This window comes from Mixophyes fleayi, chromosome 12 (assembly GCF_038048845.1).
Source record: "Mixophyes fleayi isolate aMixFle1 chromosome 12, aMixFle1.hap1, whole genome shotgun sequence".
NCBI lineage: Eukaryota > Metazoa > Chordata > Amphibia > Anura > Limnodynastidae > Mixophyes > Mixophyes fleayi.
Window position 1 is genome coordinate 72,461,984 of NC_134413.1, and position 20,073 is coordinate 72,482,056.

At 42.4% G+C, this 20,073-nt stretch overlaps 1 protein-coding gene across 1 annotated transcript in view; it reads right to left on the minus strand.

Moving 5' to 3' along the window:
- Nucleotides 1–4,850: 4,850 nt before the first annotated feature.
- Nucleotides 4,851–20,073, minus strand: part of LOC142108366 (uncharacterized) — a 338,760-nt gene continuing 323,537 nt past the window's right edge. Inside the window, exon 4 of the mRNA XM_075191992.1 lies at nucleotides 4,851–5,848. Coding sequence (XP_075048093.1) covers nucleotides 4,851–5,848 — 998 coding nt within the window. The remainder of the gene's footprint in view (nucleotides 5,849–20,073) is intronic.

Sequence of the window (20,073 nt, forward strand, 5' to 3'; positions counted from 1 at the left end):
GAAATCCTGGGGACCTGATGTTCTGCCCACGCTAGTATGCGTTTGGCCTCTCGCATAGCAGCCATGCTGCGAGTGCCCCCCTGATGATTTATGTACGCTACCGTGGTGGCGTTGTCGGACTGAATCTGAAGAGGTTTTCCTCTTAGAAATTCCTGTGCACCTATCAGAGTATTGTACACTGCTCTGAGCTCCAGAATGTTTATTGGAAGACGTGATTCCTGAGGGGACCAGAGACCCTGAAGCCTCAGGGTTCCTGTTACTCCCCCCCATCCCAACAGACTGGCGTCTGTTGTGACTAGAGTCCAAGACCATACCTGTAAGGATTGGCCTCTCTCCAAGTTGGATCGGGACGTCCACCAGACCAGAGATAGCCTTGTGGCTGTGGACAGACAAACCATCTGTTTGTCCAAATTCATCTGCGACCCTGACCACTTCCGCAGGATCTCCCCCTGAAGTGGACTTGAGTGAAATTGAGCAAACGGAACTGCCTCGAATACAGAGACCATCGTCCCCAGGAGCTTCATGCAACTGAGAACAGAGACACTCCTCTTCCTCAGCAAGGCTCTGGTCTTTGACTGCAAAGCTAAGACTTTTCTGCTGGGAGATAAACTCTCAGAGACTGAGTATCGAAAAGCAGACCCAAGAATCGCATCTGCTGAGTTGGCACCAGCGATGACTTGGGTAAATTCAACACCCAACCGTGACTCTGAAGAAACTGCATAACAGTCTGAATCTGTTGGGATAAAAGGACCGCAGACGGTGCCTTCAACAGAAGGTCGTCTAGGTAAGGGACAATTGTTATGCCCTTCTGGCGCAATAGACTGGCCATGACTGCCATGATCTTGGTAAAGACTCTGGGAGCGGTAGCCAGGCCGAAGGGGAGTGCCCTGAACTGAAAGTGCGCCTTTCCTACTGCGAACCGAGGGAGACTCTGGTGTCCTTCCCAGATCGGTAAATGTAGGTAAGCAACCTTGATGTCTAATGATGCCAAAAACTCCCCTTTTTCTATCCCTGCTATCACAGAGCGAAGGGATTCCATGCGAAATCTTTGAATCTTCAGCTGCTTGTTCAGAGACCGAAGATTCAGGATGGGCCGGAAGGATGCGTCTGGTTTTGGCACCAGGAAGAGGTTTGAGTAAAAACCTCGCCCCCGTTCTAGAGGAGGGACCTGAACCATTACTTGAGCAGAAAGGAGCTTTTGTATGGCTTCCTAAAGTGCTACACGTCTGCGGGGGCAAGAGGGGAGAGGAGTGGGCTAGATCTATGACGTAGCCCCGGGACACAACTCCTTGAACCCAGAGATCCGTCGTGGATTTCCACCACCGATCCCTGAATTGAAGAAGACGTGCCCCCACCTGATGCTTCCCCTGAAGAACTATGTCACGCGGAGGGCTTGTCTGCTGGACAAGCAGAACCTCTCCTTGCTGTACCTCTAGCTCCTCTGCCTCTAATGGCCGATGATCTAGACGCTGAGGAATACCCTCTATTAAAGGCACCCCCTCGGGAAAAGCTCCGAAAGGAACGAAATCACTCTGACGGGGATTGTTTGAAACCGTGGGTAGAGCAGTACTCTTACCTCCTGTGGTCTCCTGAATAACCCTTTCGAGCTCTGCCCGGAATAGAGTTCGTCCATCAAAGGGTAAATTCTCTAAAGCTTTCTTAGAGTCTGCGTCCACCGACCACGTCCATAACCATAGACGACGAGCTGCTACAGTAAGAGCCGAGCCCTTGGCATTTACCGAAACTGCATCCATGGCAGCGTTCCCTACGTACTCCGAAGTTTCTAGTACATGTTGTGCTAGATCTACTAGCTCTGTACGCGGAGTGTTATCTCTAAGGCCCTTAATCAAAGCCTCCATCCATAACTGTACAGCCTTGTTGGCCCATGCTATAGCCATATTAGGCCTAAACAAACTTCCCACAGCGGTATAAGCTGAGCGAAGAGCCAGATCACACTTCTTATCAGTGTAATCCTTAAGGGTTATCCGCTCTTGGACCAGGATAGCTGAAGATGAAGCTAACCGGGCTACCGGTGTGTCCACCCTAGGCAAAGTCTCCTATTTTACTGTGTCCTCAGGAGGCAGAGGATAAAGAGACTTACTTTCCCGGCATCATAAACTGCTTATTTGGCTTGTGCCAAGCTTCAGAAATAATCTCCAACATTTCTGGAGAATGCGGGAAAATTGCTAACTGTGCCTTAGGTCTTTTAAATAAGGATATATCCTTAGGCGCTACGGGCTCCGGATCAGTTAACCCTAAGGCATGTCTGATTCCCCAAATAAGACTGTCCACGCTCGTGGAGCCAGAGTCAGAATCATAGATAGCCTCCCCTTCTGGGTCGATATCTACCTCACCTTCTTCGGCTGAGGAGCGATCAGAAAGCTGATCTATTTCCAGATCTGCATCAGTAATGGCTCTCTTACCCCTCTGGGAAATAGATACTAGCCTATCTTCCCCGTGGGTAGACCCTGCCTGTGATGTGGCATTCTCGTCAGACTGGCTGCCTGCAAGTGTAAGTGGGGCAGTGTTGTCACGTACCTCTATTGCCCGCAGCATCACAGCCGTCATTTTCTCCATAGCCGAAGAAAAAGACCTAATCCAGGGCGGTTCCACCATTGCAGAGGATCCCTCCTGGGCTGGGTTGTTTCACCTCTGAGCGTCCGCAGTACAAGCTGCGCAAAGGGCGTTTCGGTCTGTGTGGCCAACAGAAAGTTTTGTGTTACATTTTGAACAGGCATAATATACTGCAGCAGGCTCAGAAGTACCCTTGCCTTTAGCTGTCCCCTTCTCCGCCATTGTTCTGCTTCTTAAAATAATTATTAAAAGAAATACAGACAATTTAAGACGACAAAATAGGAGAGTCCTGTGCTAGGAAGTCTCTGAAAGAGCACCACTCCAAATAATACAAAAGACCGTTATAGTACTGTCTGTGAAAATTCCTTTTACATGAAATAACTCACAAGACCATATAACCACATATATACACTCCCCAAATGCTCCTCTAATCATACAAGCCTGTAGCGATTAGGGCATATAAGGATATCACCAGAGGAGAGGCAGAGGAATCTAGAAAGAGCTGCACGCTTTCAGCAGTGACCTTATCTTCACCCCCGCCGTTCACCGCGCGGTAAGACCAGATCCAGGAAGCTGCGATAACACTCCTCCCCTTCCTGGCTCCGCCCGCTCTGCCTCTGTAAAACATAACTCGCTGGCCCCATCCTCCAATGGCCGCCTAGGAGAGTCTAATGGTGCGCTATTCAGATTTTATGCCCAGCTCAGCGCGCTCCTTACTGCAGCCGACTCACCTCTCCCGAGGGTGAGCGCTGCTTCTGTCCCCCAATATGCTCGTTCTGTATAGGGAGAGCGGGGACCTGCGGCAAGTAGAACGCGGCAGGGGGGGGGGGGGGAGAGGCTGATACAGCTTCACTCCCCTGCCGCTGCTAGACACATACAAGTTGCACTAAAACACCGTTCTGTGTCCCTTCTGAATATTTTCACCTTCCACTTAGACCAATAAACCTAACTAATGGCCCCTTAGAATAAATGCCGGCAGAGGTGCTGGTAGAAATGAGCGCTAGGCTTCACTTACCTGCGCTGGGATCCAGAGTGAGCAGAGCTGAGTCCTACTCACTCTGCTGGGTCTTGCCTGGGATCCCGAGCTGCACCTGAATAGAATAAAAAATAAAAACATGTGATCCTACTGCTAGACAAAGTATAGGCAGGAGCCTATACTCCAGTGACCGAACTCTAAGTCACTTAAAAAAATGAAGGATCTCTCTGGAGAGGAGGGGCATAGCAGGGGAGGAGTCCAAAGATTTAACAGTTAAAGTGACAAGAACTCCTGAGCCCACTACTATACCCAATGTCTCGCAGTGTCCCCCAATGGCAGGGAAGAGAAATTAGAATTTATAGAATGTAAGAAGCTGTCTCTGGTATGTGTACTGTCAGTGGCTTCACTAGGCAGGCACAAGATGGCTGATTATCTTCTGCTTAGTTATTTTCTGTATAGAGGAAGTGAATCTGCATGATACAGGGGGTTGGGTAGTGTTATGTGGCTGCGGGGGCTCACTGTACCATTATTAACCCTGGCACATCACTCATTAAAAATTTTCACTTGTGCAGTGCCAGAGGCTGGGAGACACTGTGACAAATGGAGCCCATCACTGACCAGGCTTGTAGAACAATCCCTGCACTAGTCTGACTTACTATAACCGGATCACTCTGAACAAGTCTTATTGCAAAGGTGAAATGAAAAGAGTCAATACTACTGAACTTTTATATTTCAGATCCCCATAAGATGGAGCAAAGCTTTGCACCCCTGTAGACACATCTTGACCCACTTAGCCATGGGCATACCATATAAATGAGAGCTTTTCTACAAAAATGACATCACAATATTGCATTTAGACCGTGGGACACATTTTTCAAGATTCATAATCAATCCCCAATGGCAAAGTATTACAGATTACAGGATTATTATATGAACTCACACCTTCAATTAGAGAGTATAAACAAACATACTATAACAGTGTCTCAGATCCCACATTATATCTCCAACCCATTGCCAAAATTATATATTACTCAGTACCCAATATATCAAGGTAATCTTGTTTTAACTGTGTACAGTGTGGACGATATCTGGTAGATAAAATAGTTCCACACATGAGTGATCATATTTTGTGTATAAACTATGTAAATATATTATGCTTAGTTTAATTTACATTAATAAAATCAACTGTTTTAACAATATTAAGAGTCCTGCTTTTGTCCTATGTGATATTCAAGACCTGATTTATTTGTAAACCATTTTCATTACTCAGAACATGGATATGGTTTGTCATCTGTGTGAGTTATCTGATGCTCAAAGGATTTGATTTGTATCCGAAACATTTCCCAAACTCAGAACATGGGAATGTTTTCTCACCTGCATGGGTTCTCTGATGTTTGATAAGTTTTGAGTTCCATGGAAAACATTTTCCACACTCAGAACATGGAAATGGTTTCTCACCTGTGTGAGTTCTGTGATGTTTGACAAGGTTTGACTTCTGTGCAAAACCCTTCCCACACTCAGAACACGGAAACGGTTTTTCCCCTGTGTGAATTCTCTGATGTTCAATGTGTTTTGATTTCTGTGCAAAACATTTCCCACATTCAGAACATGGAAATGGTCTCTCACCTGTGTGAATTCTCTGATGTTTGACAAGTTTTGATTTCTGTGAAAAACATTTCCCACACTCAGAACATGGAAATGGTTTCTCACCTGTGTGAGTTCTCTGATGTCTAATAAGTTTTGATTTTACGGCAAAATATTTCTCACACTCAGAACATGGAAATGGTTTCTCATCTGTGTGAGTTCTCTGATGTTCAACAAGATTTGATTTGTATACAAAACATTTCCCACACTCAGAACATGGGAATGGTTTCTCGCCTGTGTGAGTTCTCTTATGTTCAACAAGTTTTGATTTATGTGCAAAACATTTCCCACACTCAGAACACGGAAATGGTTTCTCACCTGTGTGAGTTCTCTGATGTTCAACAAGTTTTGATTTCTGTGTAAAACATTTCCCACATTCAGAACATGGAAACGGTTTCTCACCTGTGTGAGTTCTCTGATGTCTAATAAGTTTTGATTTCTGTACAAAACATTTCTCACACTCAGAACATGGAAATTGTGTCTCATCTGTGTGAGATCTCCGATGTTCAACAAGATTTGATTTATATACAAAACATTTCCCACACTCAGAACATTGGAATGGTTTCTCACCTGTGTGAGTTCTCTGATGTTCGACAAGCTTTGATTTATATGCAAAACATTTCCCACACTCAGAACATGTAAAAGGGTTCTCAGCTATGTGACTTTTCTGATGTTTATGAAGAGATAATTTAACTGCACAGCTTTTCCCACCCACAGAACATGGAAATAATGTATCATCTGTATGAGCTGTACTATGTGTAACAATATCTATGTTATCAGGATTACATTCCTCATGATTTAAGAGTTCAGATGATTTATCTGCACTGTAAAGTATTGGATATATATTTAGGGTAATTGGGTTCTCTCCTGTAGAATCTTGAGTAATGTTGTTATCTTCCATTTTAAAATCTGTAGATAAAATCAGTTGCTCCCCCAAGATATTCTTGCGTTTACATCCATCTGCTGAAAGTAAAATAAATGTAAGGAAGGACATTGAGCTGCAGATTACAATACCCAAAATTTTCAAACTATAAACGAGTTGTTCAGCTGTTTAATTTCAATTTGCAATTGACGAACACTTCATTACAATTATAAAAGCGCATTATCAAGCACATTGTATAGATGCAGTCATAATTGGAATTCTTGTAATGACTCAATAAACAAAATATATGACTCTTTACTGTAATACATTTTATTACTCACCTGTGCCGATATCTGTAGGGATTTCCTCCTCCTTACACTGCTGATCACCCCTCACATACGTCTCTTCCTCTCCCTCTATAATTTTTATTTTAATATCAGTCAGGACGTCATCCTAAATAGCCCACAAAAGAATGATCATTTTTTAGTCAAGTTTTTTTATTGGTATTTCAAAACAGAACATAAAGAAAATAATTATTTCTGAATAAACGTGATAGATATAAATCACCGGGTGTGACACATTACATCAAAGATTAGTAAATTTCCAACACTTATGCAGGTATACAAAAACATACAGAATAATATCAAGACTGACAATAATACAGTATATATCAGATGGCATGGGTCCCCATGGACTCATGGGCACCCCTGATCATCATCATCATCTATTTCTTTATATTACGCCACTAATTCCACAGCGCTGCACAGAGAACTCACTCACATCAGTCCCTGCCCCATTGGAGCTTACAATCTAAATTCCCTAACATACACACACAGACCAAGAGAGACTAAGGGCAACTTAATAGCAGCCAATTAACCTACCAGTATGTTTATGGAGTGTGGGAGGAAACCAGAGCACCCGGCGCAAACCCACGCAAACACGGGGAGAACATTCAAACTCCACACAGATAAGGTCATGGTTGGGAATCAAACTCATGACCCCAGTGCTGTGAGGCAGAAGTGCTAACTGTTAGGAACCCCTCCAGTCAGTACAGCAAAACCCGGAGTCTGCTCCGAAAGTCCGGTGTTCACTGTTGGGACAGACTTGGCTGCAGACAGAGGGTTGTGAGATGTCCACTGGCTGGGGAGAACCCAGGAATAGAGTTACAGAGGGCGTAGAGTAGGAAGTGCAGGAGCGAGTCCAGTGAGACACCGAGTGGATGGTGTCAAGACTGATATATCACTCATTGCCACTGGAATAAATAAGGAACAGTTGATAGAGAAGTCCCCTGATCCACAACGATTTCTGTACCGGTACTTGTCCGGAAAGGAACGGAACTTACAGTGATAGGTAAAGATGATGAAACTGAACGTAGGCAGTAGCCAAGGGTAACTACAACCCACAGTACCGGTGAGAGTCTAGAGATTTTAGGGAAATAGTTCTTAGGTGATTGCCAGGGGTAACTGCAACCCTCAGTACCGGTGAGAGTACGGAGATTTAGGGGTACAGTTCTTAGGCAGTTGCCAAAGGCAAGAGGGGGCTGGACTGTTTCTGCATTATCCACAAAGAACTCTTCCCACAAGGCAACCAGATCAGGTCCCTTGCCCATTAAAGGTAACTAAAAGGGTTCAGGTTCCAGAAAGATTGACCCCCTGGTAATGGCAAAGTCTACAGACAATATAAGAGGGGAATGGTCGCAGAGTTGTATCAGTCTTTCTAATGTAAGATTTTGGCTATGAAGGCACGGGGAGGTGCCCCGGGTGGAGCCGCCTAAGAAGGGATGCGATGAGCTTGCTCCACTGCGAACTGAGCCGTAAAGGAATCCTTCCCAAAAGCTTGAATTAACCATTTCTCCAAGAAACATTCAGTACCAGGCCCCTCCACTTATTCAGGTAACCCCACAAAACGAGTATTATTGACTCAGAGACTCCCCTCACTATAAGAAAGCGTCTGCTTACATGCCAACATCTGAGCTTCCAAATTATCAATTTGACCCTTCATAGGTGCTGTAGCATCTTCTAGAGTCTCCGCTTCAGCCACTCACTATTGGATTTGTTGCATATCATGTCTGAAAAGGGAAAGGTCGGCCAGCTGTAGAAGCTGCTGCAATGTGACCTTAGGGTAAGTAGGTGAGGTTGGTGCATTAGGAACAGTGGTAGTTTGGGAGGGCACACATAATGGAGTTTCTCCAGAACTGTCAGTGGGTGTAGAGGAATAGGCAAACCGGTCAAGCCATCCGGCTAGAGCGGCATGATCATATAACGAGGAAAATACATCCCAATAGCAGACACATCCCCTGGTGTTACTGTATTATGTCACATTCCCAGCAGTCACCTCTCCAGTCACCAGCGGAATGATCTTGTTGATCAGTTCCAGGATCTTCTAGTCATTGTTTCCCTCATATATCAGTGAGTGAGGTGGAGGAACCGTGATGGGACTCTGGGTCCTGCTCAATACTCCTGACACACTTGAGGGTGGCCCACCAAATCTCTTTATTACTACTGTGTAATCCTGTGAATTGAATTGGATAAAAAGATAAACGAAGCTCCATGTATTTGGAATTTTTAGGACTTAACTACAATACAATAATAGTATATTTTACAAATACAACCAATATCCTATATGTAACTGTTTCATATATACAGGAAAGTAGAGTGTATATAGCATTTACATCTACTGCAGCTCAGTGGGCTCACCTATCACCCAAACCTTCAGTGGGTTCACCTTTAAAGACAAGTTTAAAGTGGGTTCTTGTAGTAGACAGAGGACTCAGAATGGCCAACCTACGGAAGATAATAGGAGAAGTAAGTGCTAGATACATTCTACTAGACAGTCCATATAGGAAACACTTACAGGTAGAACAGGGGTTGGATTTGTAAAACTAGCCCTTCTTGTCCATTTTGCACATTTAAAAAGTCCAGGAAAGTGGAAACATTCTATAATCGTAAAACTTACAACTAAAAATACAGCAAAACCTGTAACTCATTTTAATCAGAGTTGGTATTTCAGCAGTTTGAACAGTGTAGTAAATCGTACAACTCCAGTGAGTAAAACATAACCTAGCACAGTACCGTTGGGGTTGCACTAATTTAAAAATCAAAATCCATTCCTAATTTTGATAAAGCATTCACTACGCTAATATTGTAACTGAGGAAAAGACCCACAATCCATGGCCTCCTATGTCCCTATCACACTACTTAATTTGGATATTAAGCTGCTGGCTAAAATCATGGCCACTCGTTTACAGTCTATTTTCCCATCACTCAGTGATTGAAATATGTATAAGCCATCGCGGCGGTGGCCTCCTCGTCCTTACAATATCCTTCCAAGAATATACTACTTAGCCTGGACGCCAATAAGGCATTTGATGCAGTATCCTGGCCCTATATGTATGAGGTACACAAACGTGGGGCATTCAGAGAGGATTTCACTACTCTGATAGGACCCGAGTCATTAAGGAACGTATCTCTGTTATTTGTGTGTATCATACGCATTTCCCTTCTGCGCATGCCCTGAACGAGGACACTCGGCCGTCAACGAAAGCAAGTCCGCTGCGTATGCCAACGCAAATGACAGTTACGACGGTCTACGGTTCTTTTGAGATTTCATATTCCACATATGTATTGTACGCATCCTGCAGTGTCTGGTCTAGTACAGCAGAGTGACCCTACGCCCATAGTCATCACCACACGTATCCTGAGATCCGCTCCTTGCCGACTCCAGGAGTACGCAGAGATGATTTACGTGCCGTTGAGAACAACTGCACGATGCCCTCTGTATGCTGCCTTAATGACTCAGGCCCATAAGCTTTTTCTATTCTTGCCCAACCACCTCTCTACTAATCAATGGCCTGATTGGAGAGGCGGCACACATGACGAGGGGTACACATTAGGGCTGCCCCATGTCACCCTTACTCTTCAACCTAGTACTTGATCCTATGGTTGAGACCTACATACTGTATTTCGGGGCGTCCGTGTTGTATTTATCAAGCTGTCCGTTTGATAAATCCCTGGAATAATACCTGATCCTTGCTTTACCTGACGCTACTTGGCTAGAAACATAGCAATTAAATTGGCGTAAAGCACTATCCCATATCTAGGTATAGAACTTTCTAAGAACCTTGGTCTCTTCTATCAACATCATATCTCGAAAGTTGTTGGGAACCTAGTAACGAGGTTGAGGGCTGGGGTCATCTTTGTCTTTACTTAATGGGTAGAGCAAATTTACTTAAGATGAAATCCTCCCCTAGACTTGTAGAGTATTTCAAAACTTCATTTGGGGGGAAAAAAATCAAGAATTGGGCTATTGAAACTTTAACAACCGAGGACTAATGCTGGATTTCATTTGGCCAATATAGAACTCTATAATCAGGCTGCTCAACTTCAGTACCGGAGGGATTTGATACAAGGGTCTGACACCTATGCGGATACCTCACCAGAACAAAATTTCCTCCCTGGCCTAAAATTGACTGCTTTCCTACATCTACATGACCACAACGTATCAGCGACAGTTCTTGACAACCACCATTTTATGTCCACTAGAAAATTGTGGCACATCATACATACATTGAAACTAAAACCTTACTTATCTATCCATCTTCCTCTATTTGGGAACCCTAGTTTTTAGAATGGAGAGGCTGCCTAGCTATTCACTATCTAGAATGACGCGGGGGTTAGAACGGTGGGGCAGTTCCTTACTCAATCTAAGAAACCCTTGACTTTCCAACAAACAGGGAACCTGCACGACGTGATTAGACCGTGCAACCTAGACTTTTACAGACTCACATTATGCAAGTGTAGTGACCAGACCATTTTCTCAACAGGATTGGGACCCACCCGCTCTACTATGATACATTGAAAACGGTATTGGGACAATGGATGGGACGCTTTGTACCTACTAATTTTTTACTTCTTTACAGCTCACAGTGTGTGTGATGGGACCTGTTTTATTCCTTGTTATATATCACTATATAGATTATTATCCTTTCTATAATATTCATCCATTATAAACAGTGCGTGTGCTGGGAACTGTCTTAATACTCTTTATATATCACTATATAGATTATTATCCTTAATAATAATAATAATAATAATAATAATAATAATAATAATAATAATAATAATCACCCATTATAAACAGTGTGTGTGCTGGGAGCTGTCACATCCCTCTGCATATATAGTAATTACAACATCCCTCTCCTCTATATAATAATAATCTCCCATTATAAACAGCATTTTATATGAGCTGTAATGTCTCCCTATACAGACTCCTCTGTATAATAATCCTTCATATCTCTGCTCTCAGCATAATAATAATATATTGTTAGAAGATATTACCTCAGCCTTGTACAGGTCCTGGATGTTGTTGTTATATATGAATGAGTTAAAGCTGCTCTCCAGGTTGTAAAATGGCTCCTGCAAGAGTATGGGACCACGCCCCCTCTGGAACGTCACTGGTACATAACTGTATCAGCTGTATTGTGTCTGGGAGACTAAGGGAAAATGGCCGCCGCTGTTCTACATTAAGGACAATGCAGTAATATAATATTTTACTCTAGTGATAACATTGCTGCTAGTCAGCTATATGCTACGTTCATTACTAGGTGTTAGAAGCTAAATCCCTTTCAGATAATTCTGTGACATCACGAGGTCATGTGACTGCTGTAGTCACATGGTACACAGTGCAGGAGCTGCTGCTGGATAACTTCCTGTTCCTGTGTAGTGGAGGAAAGGTAAGAAGGAGAAGTAGTGATGTGATGGGGAGGGGACATGTGTGACTAAAGGTGCTGGGCAGAGAGGGGACATGTGTGACTAAAGGTGCTGGGCAGAGGGGACATGTGTGACTAAAGGTGCTGGGCAGAGGGGACATGTGTGACTAAAGGTGCTGGGCAGAGAGGGGACATGTGTGGCTAAAGGTGATGGGCAGAGGGGACATGTGTGACTAAAGGTGCTGGGCAGAGAGGGGACATGTGTGACTAAAGGTGCTGGGCAGAGGGGACATGTGTGACTAAAGGTGCTGGGCAGAGAGGGGACATGTGTGACTAAAGGTGCTGGGCAGAGAGGGGACATGTGTGACTAAAGGTGCTGGGCAGAGAGGGGACATGTGTGACTAAAGGTGCTGGGCAGAGAGGGGACATGTGTGACTAAAGGTGCTGGGCAGAGAGGGGACATGTGTGACTAAAGGTGCTGGGCAGAGAGGGGACATGTGTGACTAAAGGTGCTGGGCAGAGAGGGGACATGTGTGACTAAAGGTGCTGGGCAGAGAGGGGACATGTGTGACTAAAGGTGCTGGGCAGAGAGGGGACATGTGTGACTAAAGGTGCTGGGCAGAGAGGGGACATGTGTGACTAAAGGTGCTGGGCAGAGGGGGGACATGTGTGACTAAAGCATGAGGGCAGAGGGGACATGTGTGACTAAAGCATGTGGGCAGAGGGGGCATGTGAAGGAGAAGTCTCTTCCCCACATGGCCCCTCCTCAAACAACAATAACCTGACAACAGTTGCTAACTTTTATCTGATATTCCCCATGACACGTATTACATGATCTTTTCCCTGACAGGCCTCCTGCCCACAATCGTGTCTCACTGCTGCCCACCAGCTTTTACCTCACAGGCCCCGCTGCCTCAATCCTGACACCTCTCTTACTTCAAAATGAAAGAGGCGCCTTTTATTTGAAAGAGGAGTAGATCCTTACCAGTGAATGAGATAATAATACAGAGATCATTGTTGCCATAGATGTTGTGTTTTTTTGTTTTTTTTTTAAATACTGTATCTAGTCAGATGATATTATCATTACAGGCCATTAATATAATTGCTTTTGTCACAAAACTACATAAGACACCTCAATTATCTCACAAAAATAACAATACATCCAGATTTCTACGTACTGTTTTTAGGTAAAATACTTCAGCCTTCTCACTTATCCATAACTTTAAGTTTTGGTATATCTCAGGCATTAATTGGGGATATCAGGAACCATTGGAGGATATTGTAGGGACCAGGCGAAAGGGCCATTTAAGACATCCTAGAAGTTCACAGACACTCCTCCTGCTCTATACTCTTCTCTCCTGTTAGGCCTTCAGTTTAGATTAAGTGCCCAGCAGGGCAGGATATATGTCTTATTACTGGAGTGGTCTCCAAAGTCTGCAACTGAAGGCGCACATTGCGGATAACTGTGCAATATTCGGAGCTGGGGGTTCAGATGTACCGAGGTAGTGCTTACGATAATGCCCCCCCTCACAATGCTGGGTTCCTCTGCGGGACCTAGGTATAGACGCTACAAAGGTTCCCAGGTAGTGATTGCAGGAATGGCCGTCACTGCTTCACAGTGCTCTGTAGTGCACAGTGCTGGAAGATAGGTTTAGCAAGTTGCTTTTGGCCGCAGGAATGGCTACTTGTTAGTGTTGGGGCAGCTTCATGTTTCCTTAAGGGGCCTGGGTCAGGTGGGGGTTACTGGGTATATATAAGCCCCCACTGGGCACTGGACGTGTGGACGGTGAGTCCTTTTGTACAGCTACAAATGCATTTTTTCTTGTACTACAAAGCAATTTTTGTTACATACCATCCAGACTGCTGCAACCTCCATCTTGCTGTAATGATATCTTGGTCCCCTACAGTCCATTCAAATAGTCGCTGCAGGAATAACCTCCCTACTCTCCATCATTAATTACTGTTCTGGTACTGAAATCATCTTGTTTTCCATTTTAATTATCTTTTCATTGCAAAAGTATTTAGAGCTGTCCAATCCATTTCCACCTGTTATATCTATTATCACAATCTGTACGTACCCACCCTCTGCTCACGTTGACGCTTTATTTTTCCTAGGTTACCTCTGCTCTCAAGACTGCGACCCTTCTTGAATGCTGCCCCTGGAAATCTTCACAGAATGTCTGTCTGTCTGTCATGTATGGTCTCTAACTGCAGGACCCTGCTGAAAGCTCATCTGTTTACCGGACAGTTCACATAGTGCTTGTGACTTACTTCTCCCAGAGCTGCGCTCCAGAGGGTAAAAGGACACCGTCTGGTGCGGACTGTTATGTGTTTTCTTCTTTAAAGTATCCGTTCATCAAGCGATATTAACGAAGGAGTACACAAGAAACATAATAAAAACAGTTTAATTATTTTATTTCTACTCCTGAACTTCATGTTATTATCCCACCTGATGAATTTAACGCGAAGAGTGATAGTTGTGTTGTCACTTGTTATGATGAGGACCAGCAAGTGGAATATATAACCTGATATTGTAAATGGACGTTATCAGACATTTGTGTGCGCTGTTACATACTACAGACAGCTGAGCTTTGTAATATATATTTGAATATTTTGTAAACAATACATAATGTGATGTAAACAACATACTGAAAGCAGATTTTTTTTTTGTATATTTGAGAGTGAAGGGTTGTTATAAAGAAGTTATTTCTTTCACCATTAATATTACAGCATCTTTATTATTTTGCCTGCTATACTTTCTCCAAAACATCTCAATCTTTAGTATATCAAGTCTGTATTTTACCTGTAATTTCTATGCCAACCAAGGTTCCCCCCCAGCATTGGAGGACCCAGGAGGGGGTGAGTGATCCAGGGGGCTGGCGGGACCACCACACTCATTGGGGTATATTTACTAAACTGTGGGTTAGAAAAGGTGGAGATGTTTGAAAGTAACACGGCCTGTGCACTATTACTGTTACTACGGTAATACTGCACATTATTACCGCTAGTGCGGTAAGTTTTAACGCTGTTTGTTTTGCTCAGGGAGCAGCGAGCAGACGTCCGGGTTCAAATTACTGTTATCAACGGTGATAGTGCAGAAGCCGATTGAATTCCCCCCTAGGATGATCTTGTTGTTAGATGTGTACACATTCATATGAATTGTTAACGAGTAACCACAAGAGAAATTAGCTCTTAAAAGTTTGTCCTCGTATGTACATTTTATCAAAATAAAAAATAAATGGCTAAACTAATGTTATTATTTTGTTAGGGTGACTTGGAACCAAATTCAAGACACGCTGCCCACATTATACTATCATGTTACTTTGTACTGATACTACCTCAGTGATATAAGACAGTAGTAGACTTACAAGATTTCAATCTTGAATCAATATAAGCCAATATGTATACATGGATATCCTCCTGGAATCTTGTCCTCTTACTGGATCTCCTTTATGATAGGTGCTCAAAAGACAAGTGACAACTGACCTGACAAGGCACCAAAGAAGCATAAAAGCAATGTATAATACAAATATTGGCTTATATTGATTCAAGGTTGAAATCTTGTAAGTGTATATCCAATAGGGGATTGAGAACACCCATCACGTGGTGTTTTTGTCGTAATTATCAACCCCCACTGGATCCTTGGGATATTTAGTGGTTTTCGGTGTAACCACATATTATATGTTACGCTATGATATGATTTTATCTTTTCACTTTTTTTTATGTGACCATAATCGTGGTGAATGCCAGAAATCTGAAAGTTACTTTGATCACTGCAAACTTCTGGAATTTGTGGAAGACATACATCAAGATGGAAAGAATATATATATATTATTTCACAGTTGACTCTTTAAAACTGTTATTTTAGCACATTGTATGTGGATTGTGTGTGTGTGTGTGTGTGTGTGTGTGTGTGTGTGAGAGAGAACAGAGGCTGCTTTCAGTTAAACCTGCGCAAATATACCAATCTTTTTATTGTATTATAATCAACAATTGTCTGAGACGCAAGAGGAACCAAGTATGACAGCCAGCATCCTGCTGCACAGCGGATCACTATAGCCATGACAGCTATGTTATCACTGGATGTGAGTCCAATTTCCCCATCAATGCATCAGGTTATAACCGATTAGTTTAGATCATGTGTCCACGTTACCAAATTCCATCACAATCTTATTTCTTCTTAACAGCAATTGCTGTACTGTGAGGTTAAACAAAAAGTCCTTCAGTCCCTAGAAAATGTCATTGTACCGACTGTCCACTTAGCTACAGATATGTGACAAGCGGTACTGGTCAAACAAAAGACTATATAACTGTGACAGCCCACTGGGTTGTGTATAATACACAGTGTCAGGTCATTCACCGCACCCTGCCATATAGCCGCTCACTAGGACAGATGTGATGCTGCCCCTCACACACAATTACCTTCACAGACAAACATTTAGATTGTAAAAGCAACATATATAAATATATATATATAATATATATATATATACAGTATATGCATTTTGTTTGTGGGGGGAGGTGCTGCTCACAATCAAACAGTTCCCTATTTTTCCCCACTAAATATTTCAGATGTCGCTGATACTGCCCCTGGCACTACTGTCATCAGATTTAAACATCTTTGATTTTAAAATTAAGAAAGAATAGTTTTTGTTAACTCTTAAATAGTTTAATAATATACCCATCTGCTATCACTTCTAAATGGCAGCTGAGAACAGGAAGGACGGCTATACATTGAAGATATCGATCCAATACTCACGAGATCTGACATTTTACATGAAATGACATTTTGCCTCATTTTCAGATCGGAATTTGGAGCAAGACACTGAGTCATGTCTCAATTCGACTCTGTACCCTAAAATTCCTGTCTATCTAATTCTATCTCCGTACCGCTCATCTCTAGTGAAACATAAAAAAACAAAATGTGGGGGAAAAGTAAAAATTCTTCTTGTTTCACACACAACAATGAGAAATACCCCACTAAGTAGTCTTATGCCAATATATAGATAGTTTTTTTATAACATAACCATTCAGGTCATGGCTTCACTTCCCTATAATTCACACAGTTCATCCATGTTACACATATGTACATAACTAAGACATAGGGCTGTCATATATATGGCCATTTACAGTTACACGGCTCTCAACCAATGGCTGATCAGGGATTACTGGGCACTGAGCTACCTGGGTTGGTGATGTCACAGAATTCTCTTCAATCTGATTGGTTGGAAACAGCTGTTTACACTTGAATTTCAAACAGAGCGTCTGTCATCTCCACAGGTAATGTAACAAGACTGGGACGGGGATTATATTATAAATGGGATATATTCAGGGGGTGAGAATAATTTACAGTCTGTGTATTCCTGGTTTACCCATCTCTAAGCCCTGTGTTAATAGCTTTAACCTGGTAACAATATTTACAGTACAGTATAAGTATAAAAAGAATGTGGACCTGATTTTAAACCCAAATACATGTAAAAATCCAATTAAAAAGTAATGTGGAAAATATATATTTGAGTAATGTCAAATACTTTACATGAAGCATATCTTCATGTAGCTACTTCTGCCATTGATTTAATTTCCTATGACAGTAAGTAACAAGCTTAGTGGGAAACAGTCACTATCATATTTTTAAAAGAACTATATTTAATGCTGCAGTTTACATTAGAACGTTACACATGAGAATGTTTGATTTTGGCACACTGGGTAAGCACTTGCCAAGGTGATTATTTTAGTCTGGTGTAAGGTCCTAATGCAGGTTACCCATAGACTGGTCATTAGGATACCTCCTACCTGCCATCAGAATCGTTAAGAGGTACAGAATTCAAGATAACTGGGGGAGATTACTTTGTGGTTTGCCTATGAGTAGTGACTAACGAGATTGTGTTTGACCTAATAGATTGGCAGATTCACAAGTAATTCCCCATGATTCACACAGTTCATCCATGTTACACATATGTACATAACTAAGACATAGGGCTGTCATACATATGGCCATTTACAGTTACACGACTCTCAACCAATGGCTGATCAGGGATTACTGGGCACTGAGCTACCTGGGTTGGTGATGTCACAGAATTCTCTTCAATCTGATTGGTTGGAAACAGCTGTTTACACTTGAATTTCAAACAGAGCATCAGTCATCTCCACAGGTAATGTAACAAGACTGGGACGGGGATTATATTATAAATGGGATATATTCAGGGGGTGAGAATAATTTACAGTCTGTGTATTCCTGGTTTACCCATCTCTAAGCCCTGTGTTAATGGCTTTAGCCTGGTAACAATATTTACAGTACAGTATAAGTATGAAAACTTGGACCTGATTTTAAACCCAAATATCTCTAAGAATTGAAAGGTGAACACAAAGGGGAACATTTTCTAAAATGGTTTTACAGAAAATGTGTATTATTATTATTATTATTATTATTATTATAAATTTTTAAGGCCAACTGTGCTTTACAGATTAGTGAGTAAAACATGTCATACATGAAACAGGTACATACAATATAGATAAAATAAAAGCCAATATAAAAACCAAGGGTAGGGAGAGAGCTACAATCTAATGAGAACAATCAAAGTGCAGCAAATAATGTATAAGCCAAAAATGCCGCATAGCTAATAAAAAATGCCCCAGTTAGTGCCTTGTGCATTTCCTACACCAGGTCTGACGTTCTATGGGCCCTAGTGATAGTCTCCAGCCCTTTATTCAGGTAAGCCCACTTGTGGGGTCACAGGGGGAGCAGCAGATTAACCTGTATATAATAAAAGAGTGAATCTACAGGACTGTAATGGTGCCCATGTGCATTAGCCCCAATGTGAACTAAACTAATCCAGAACTAACAAAATGATTTTATTCCATCTTGAGCCCCCCGTGATAGAGAACCAAAGATGGATGGAGAGAAAGGGGGTGAGTGGAAAGTAACAGAGATTAGAAAGGATGAGGAAGTAATGGGGTGAGGGGAGAAGGATGAGCGAGGGGAGACAAGACAAGGTTGGGGGTAAAGTGTAGAATACATTTAAACACAGTGGGCCTGATTCATTAAGGAGAACAAAGCAATAAAGGACTATATTTGATCCTAGACAAAACCAGGTTAAAATGCAAGGGGTGCAAATGAGTTTATTATTTTGCATATAAGTTAAATACTGGCTGTTTTTTCATGTAGCAAACAAATACTTGATAGCTTTATTTTTACACCGAATTTTAAAGCTGAACTAGGACATGCCCTACCCCTAAATTTACCTCACTCTCCAATGCAACATGGTTTTGCCAAGGTGCAAAGTTACTCATTTATTTTGCTTTTCTTTCCTTAATGAATTAGACCCAGTACCTTTGGGACACATTTTTTGAGACCTGCTTTTAGTAACTTTTTTTATTAAATAATGAAGAGCTCTGAAAGTAACCATGTTTTTAATAATTTTCCTAACAACAGATTGATCGCTAAGTCTGACAAGAGACAGAAAAATGAGTGAAGACAAACCTGTCATCCGCAGTTCTTCCAGATGTAAGAAAAATATAAATGTGTTCGTTAGGGCGGGGAACCCAGTGGTAATATCAAACAAGAATTTAATACGGACATTTAGGGCACCCAGTGGTACACTCAGCACCCCCCATCCCCCATCTTTCATGTAAGTCCGATGTAACTTGTTGAGTCCTGAAGCCGCTGTCAGCATGTTCTGTTACAGACAGATAGCGCTCACCTTCCGGTCCTGCCCTGGTCTCTGGCTGTAGGAGAGCAAACTGCCAGTTAGGGGTAAGAGAAGAACTGCTCCGGGCCCTGACAGCAGAGTTTGCAGGGTAGTTTGTTTTCTATGATTGTCAGCAAATTATGGCTCCATTTGTGTGTTTATTAACAGATTATGGCCCCGTTTTCTATGACTGATGCTATAATCCGGTGACAATTTTTTAACGTTATCACTAAATATTATATGGGAGCTGCTTTACATATATAAAATAGCAGATTTCCTCCAACTGGATATGGGCTTTTTCTGGTAAGATATATTTTGGTTCCTCCCTATATCATGTTTGCGCCAATGCCTCTCAGTATGTGTTTTTTCCTTGTTTATGGTATAGTTTCACCACAATTGATAAGCAGTATGGTAGTTACCTCCCAAATGTCCCAATTTCAGCAGAAGAGTCCACTATCCTGCCCGGGGACATATTTGTCCAGCTAGTGGGAATGTTGGGATAAGGGCGATAGCTAATGACCACGCCCTCACTGTGCCTTGACCACGCCCCATCAAGATGTGGTCATGTTTGTCTACTTTGTATGTCCCTGTATTTTGTATACTCTGTTTTTCCCAATACCTG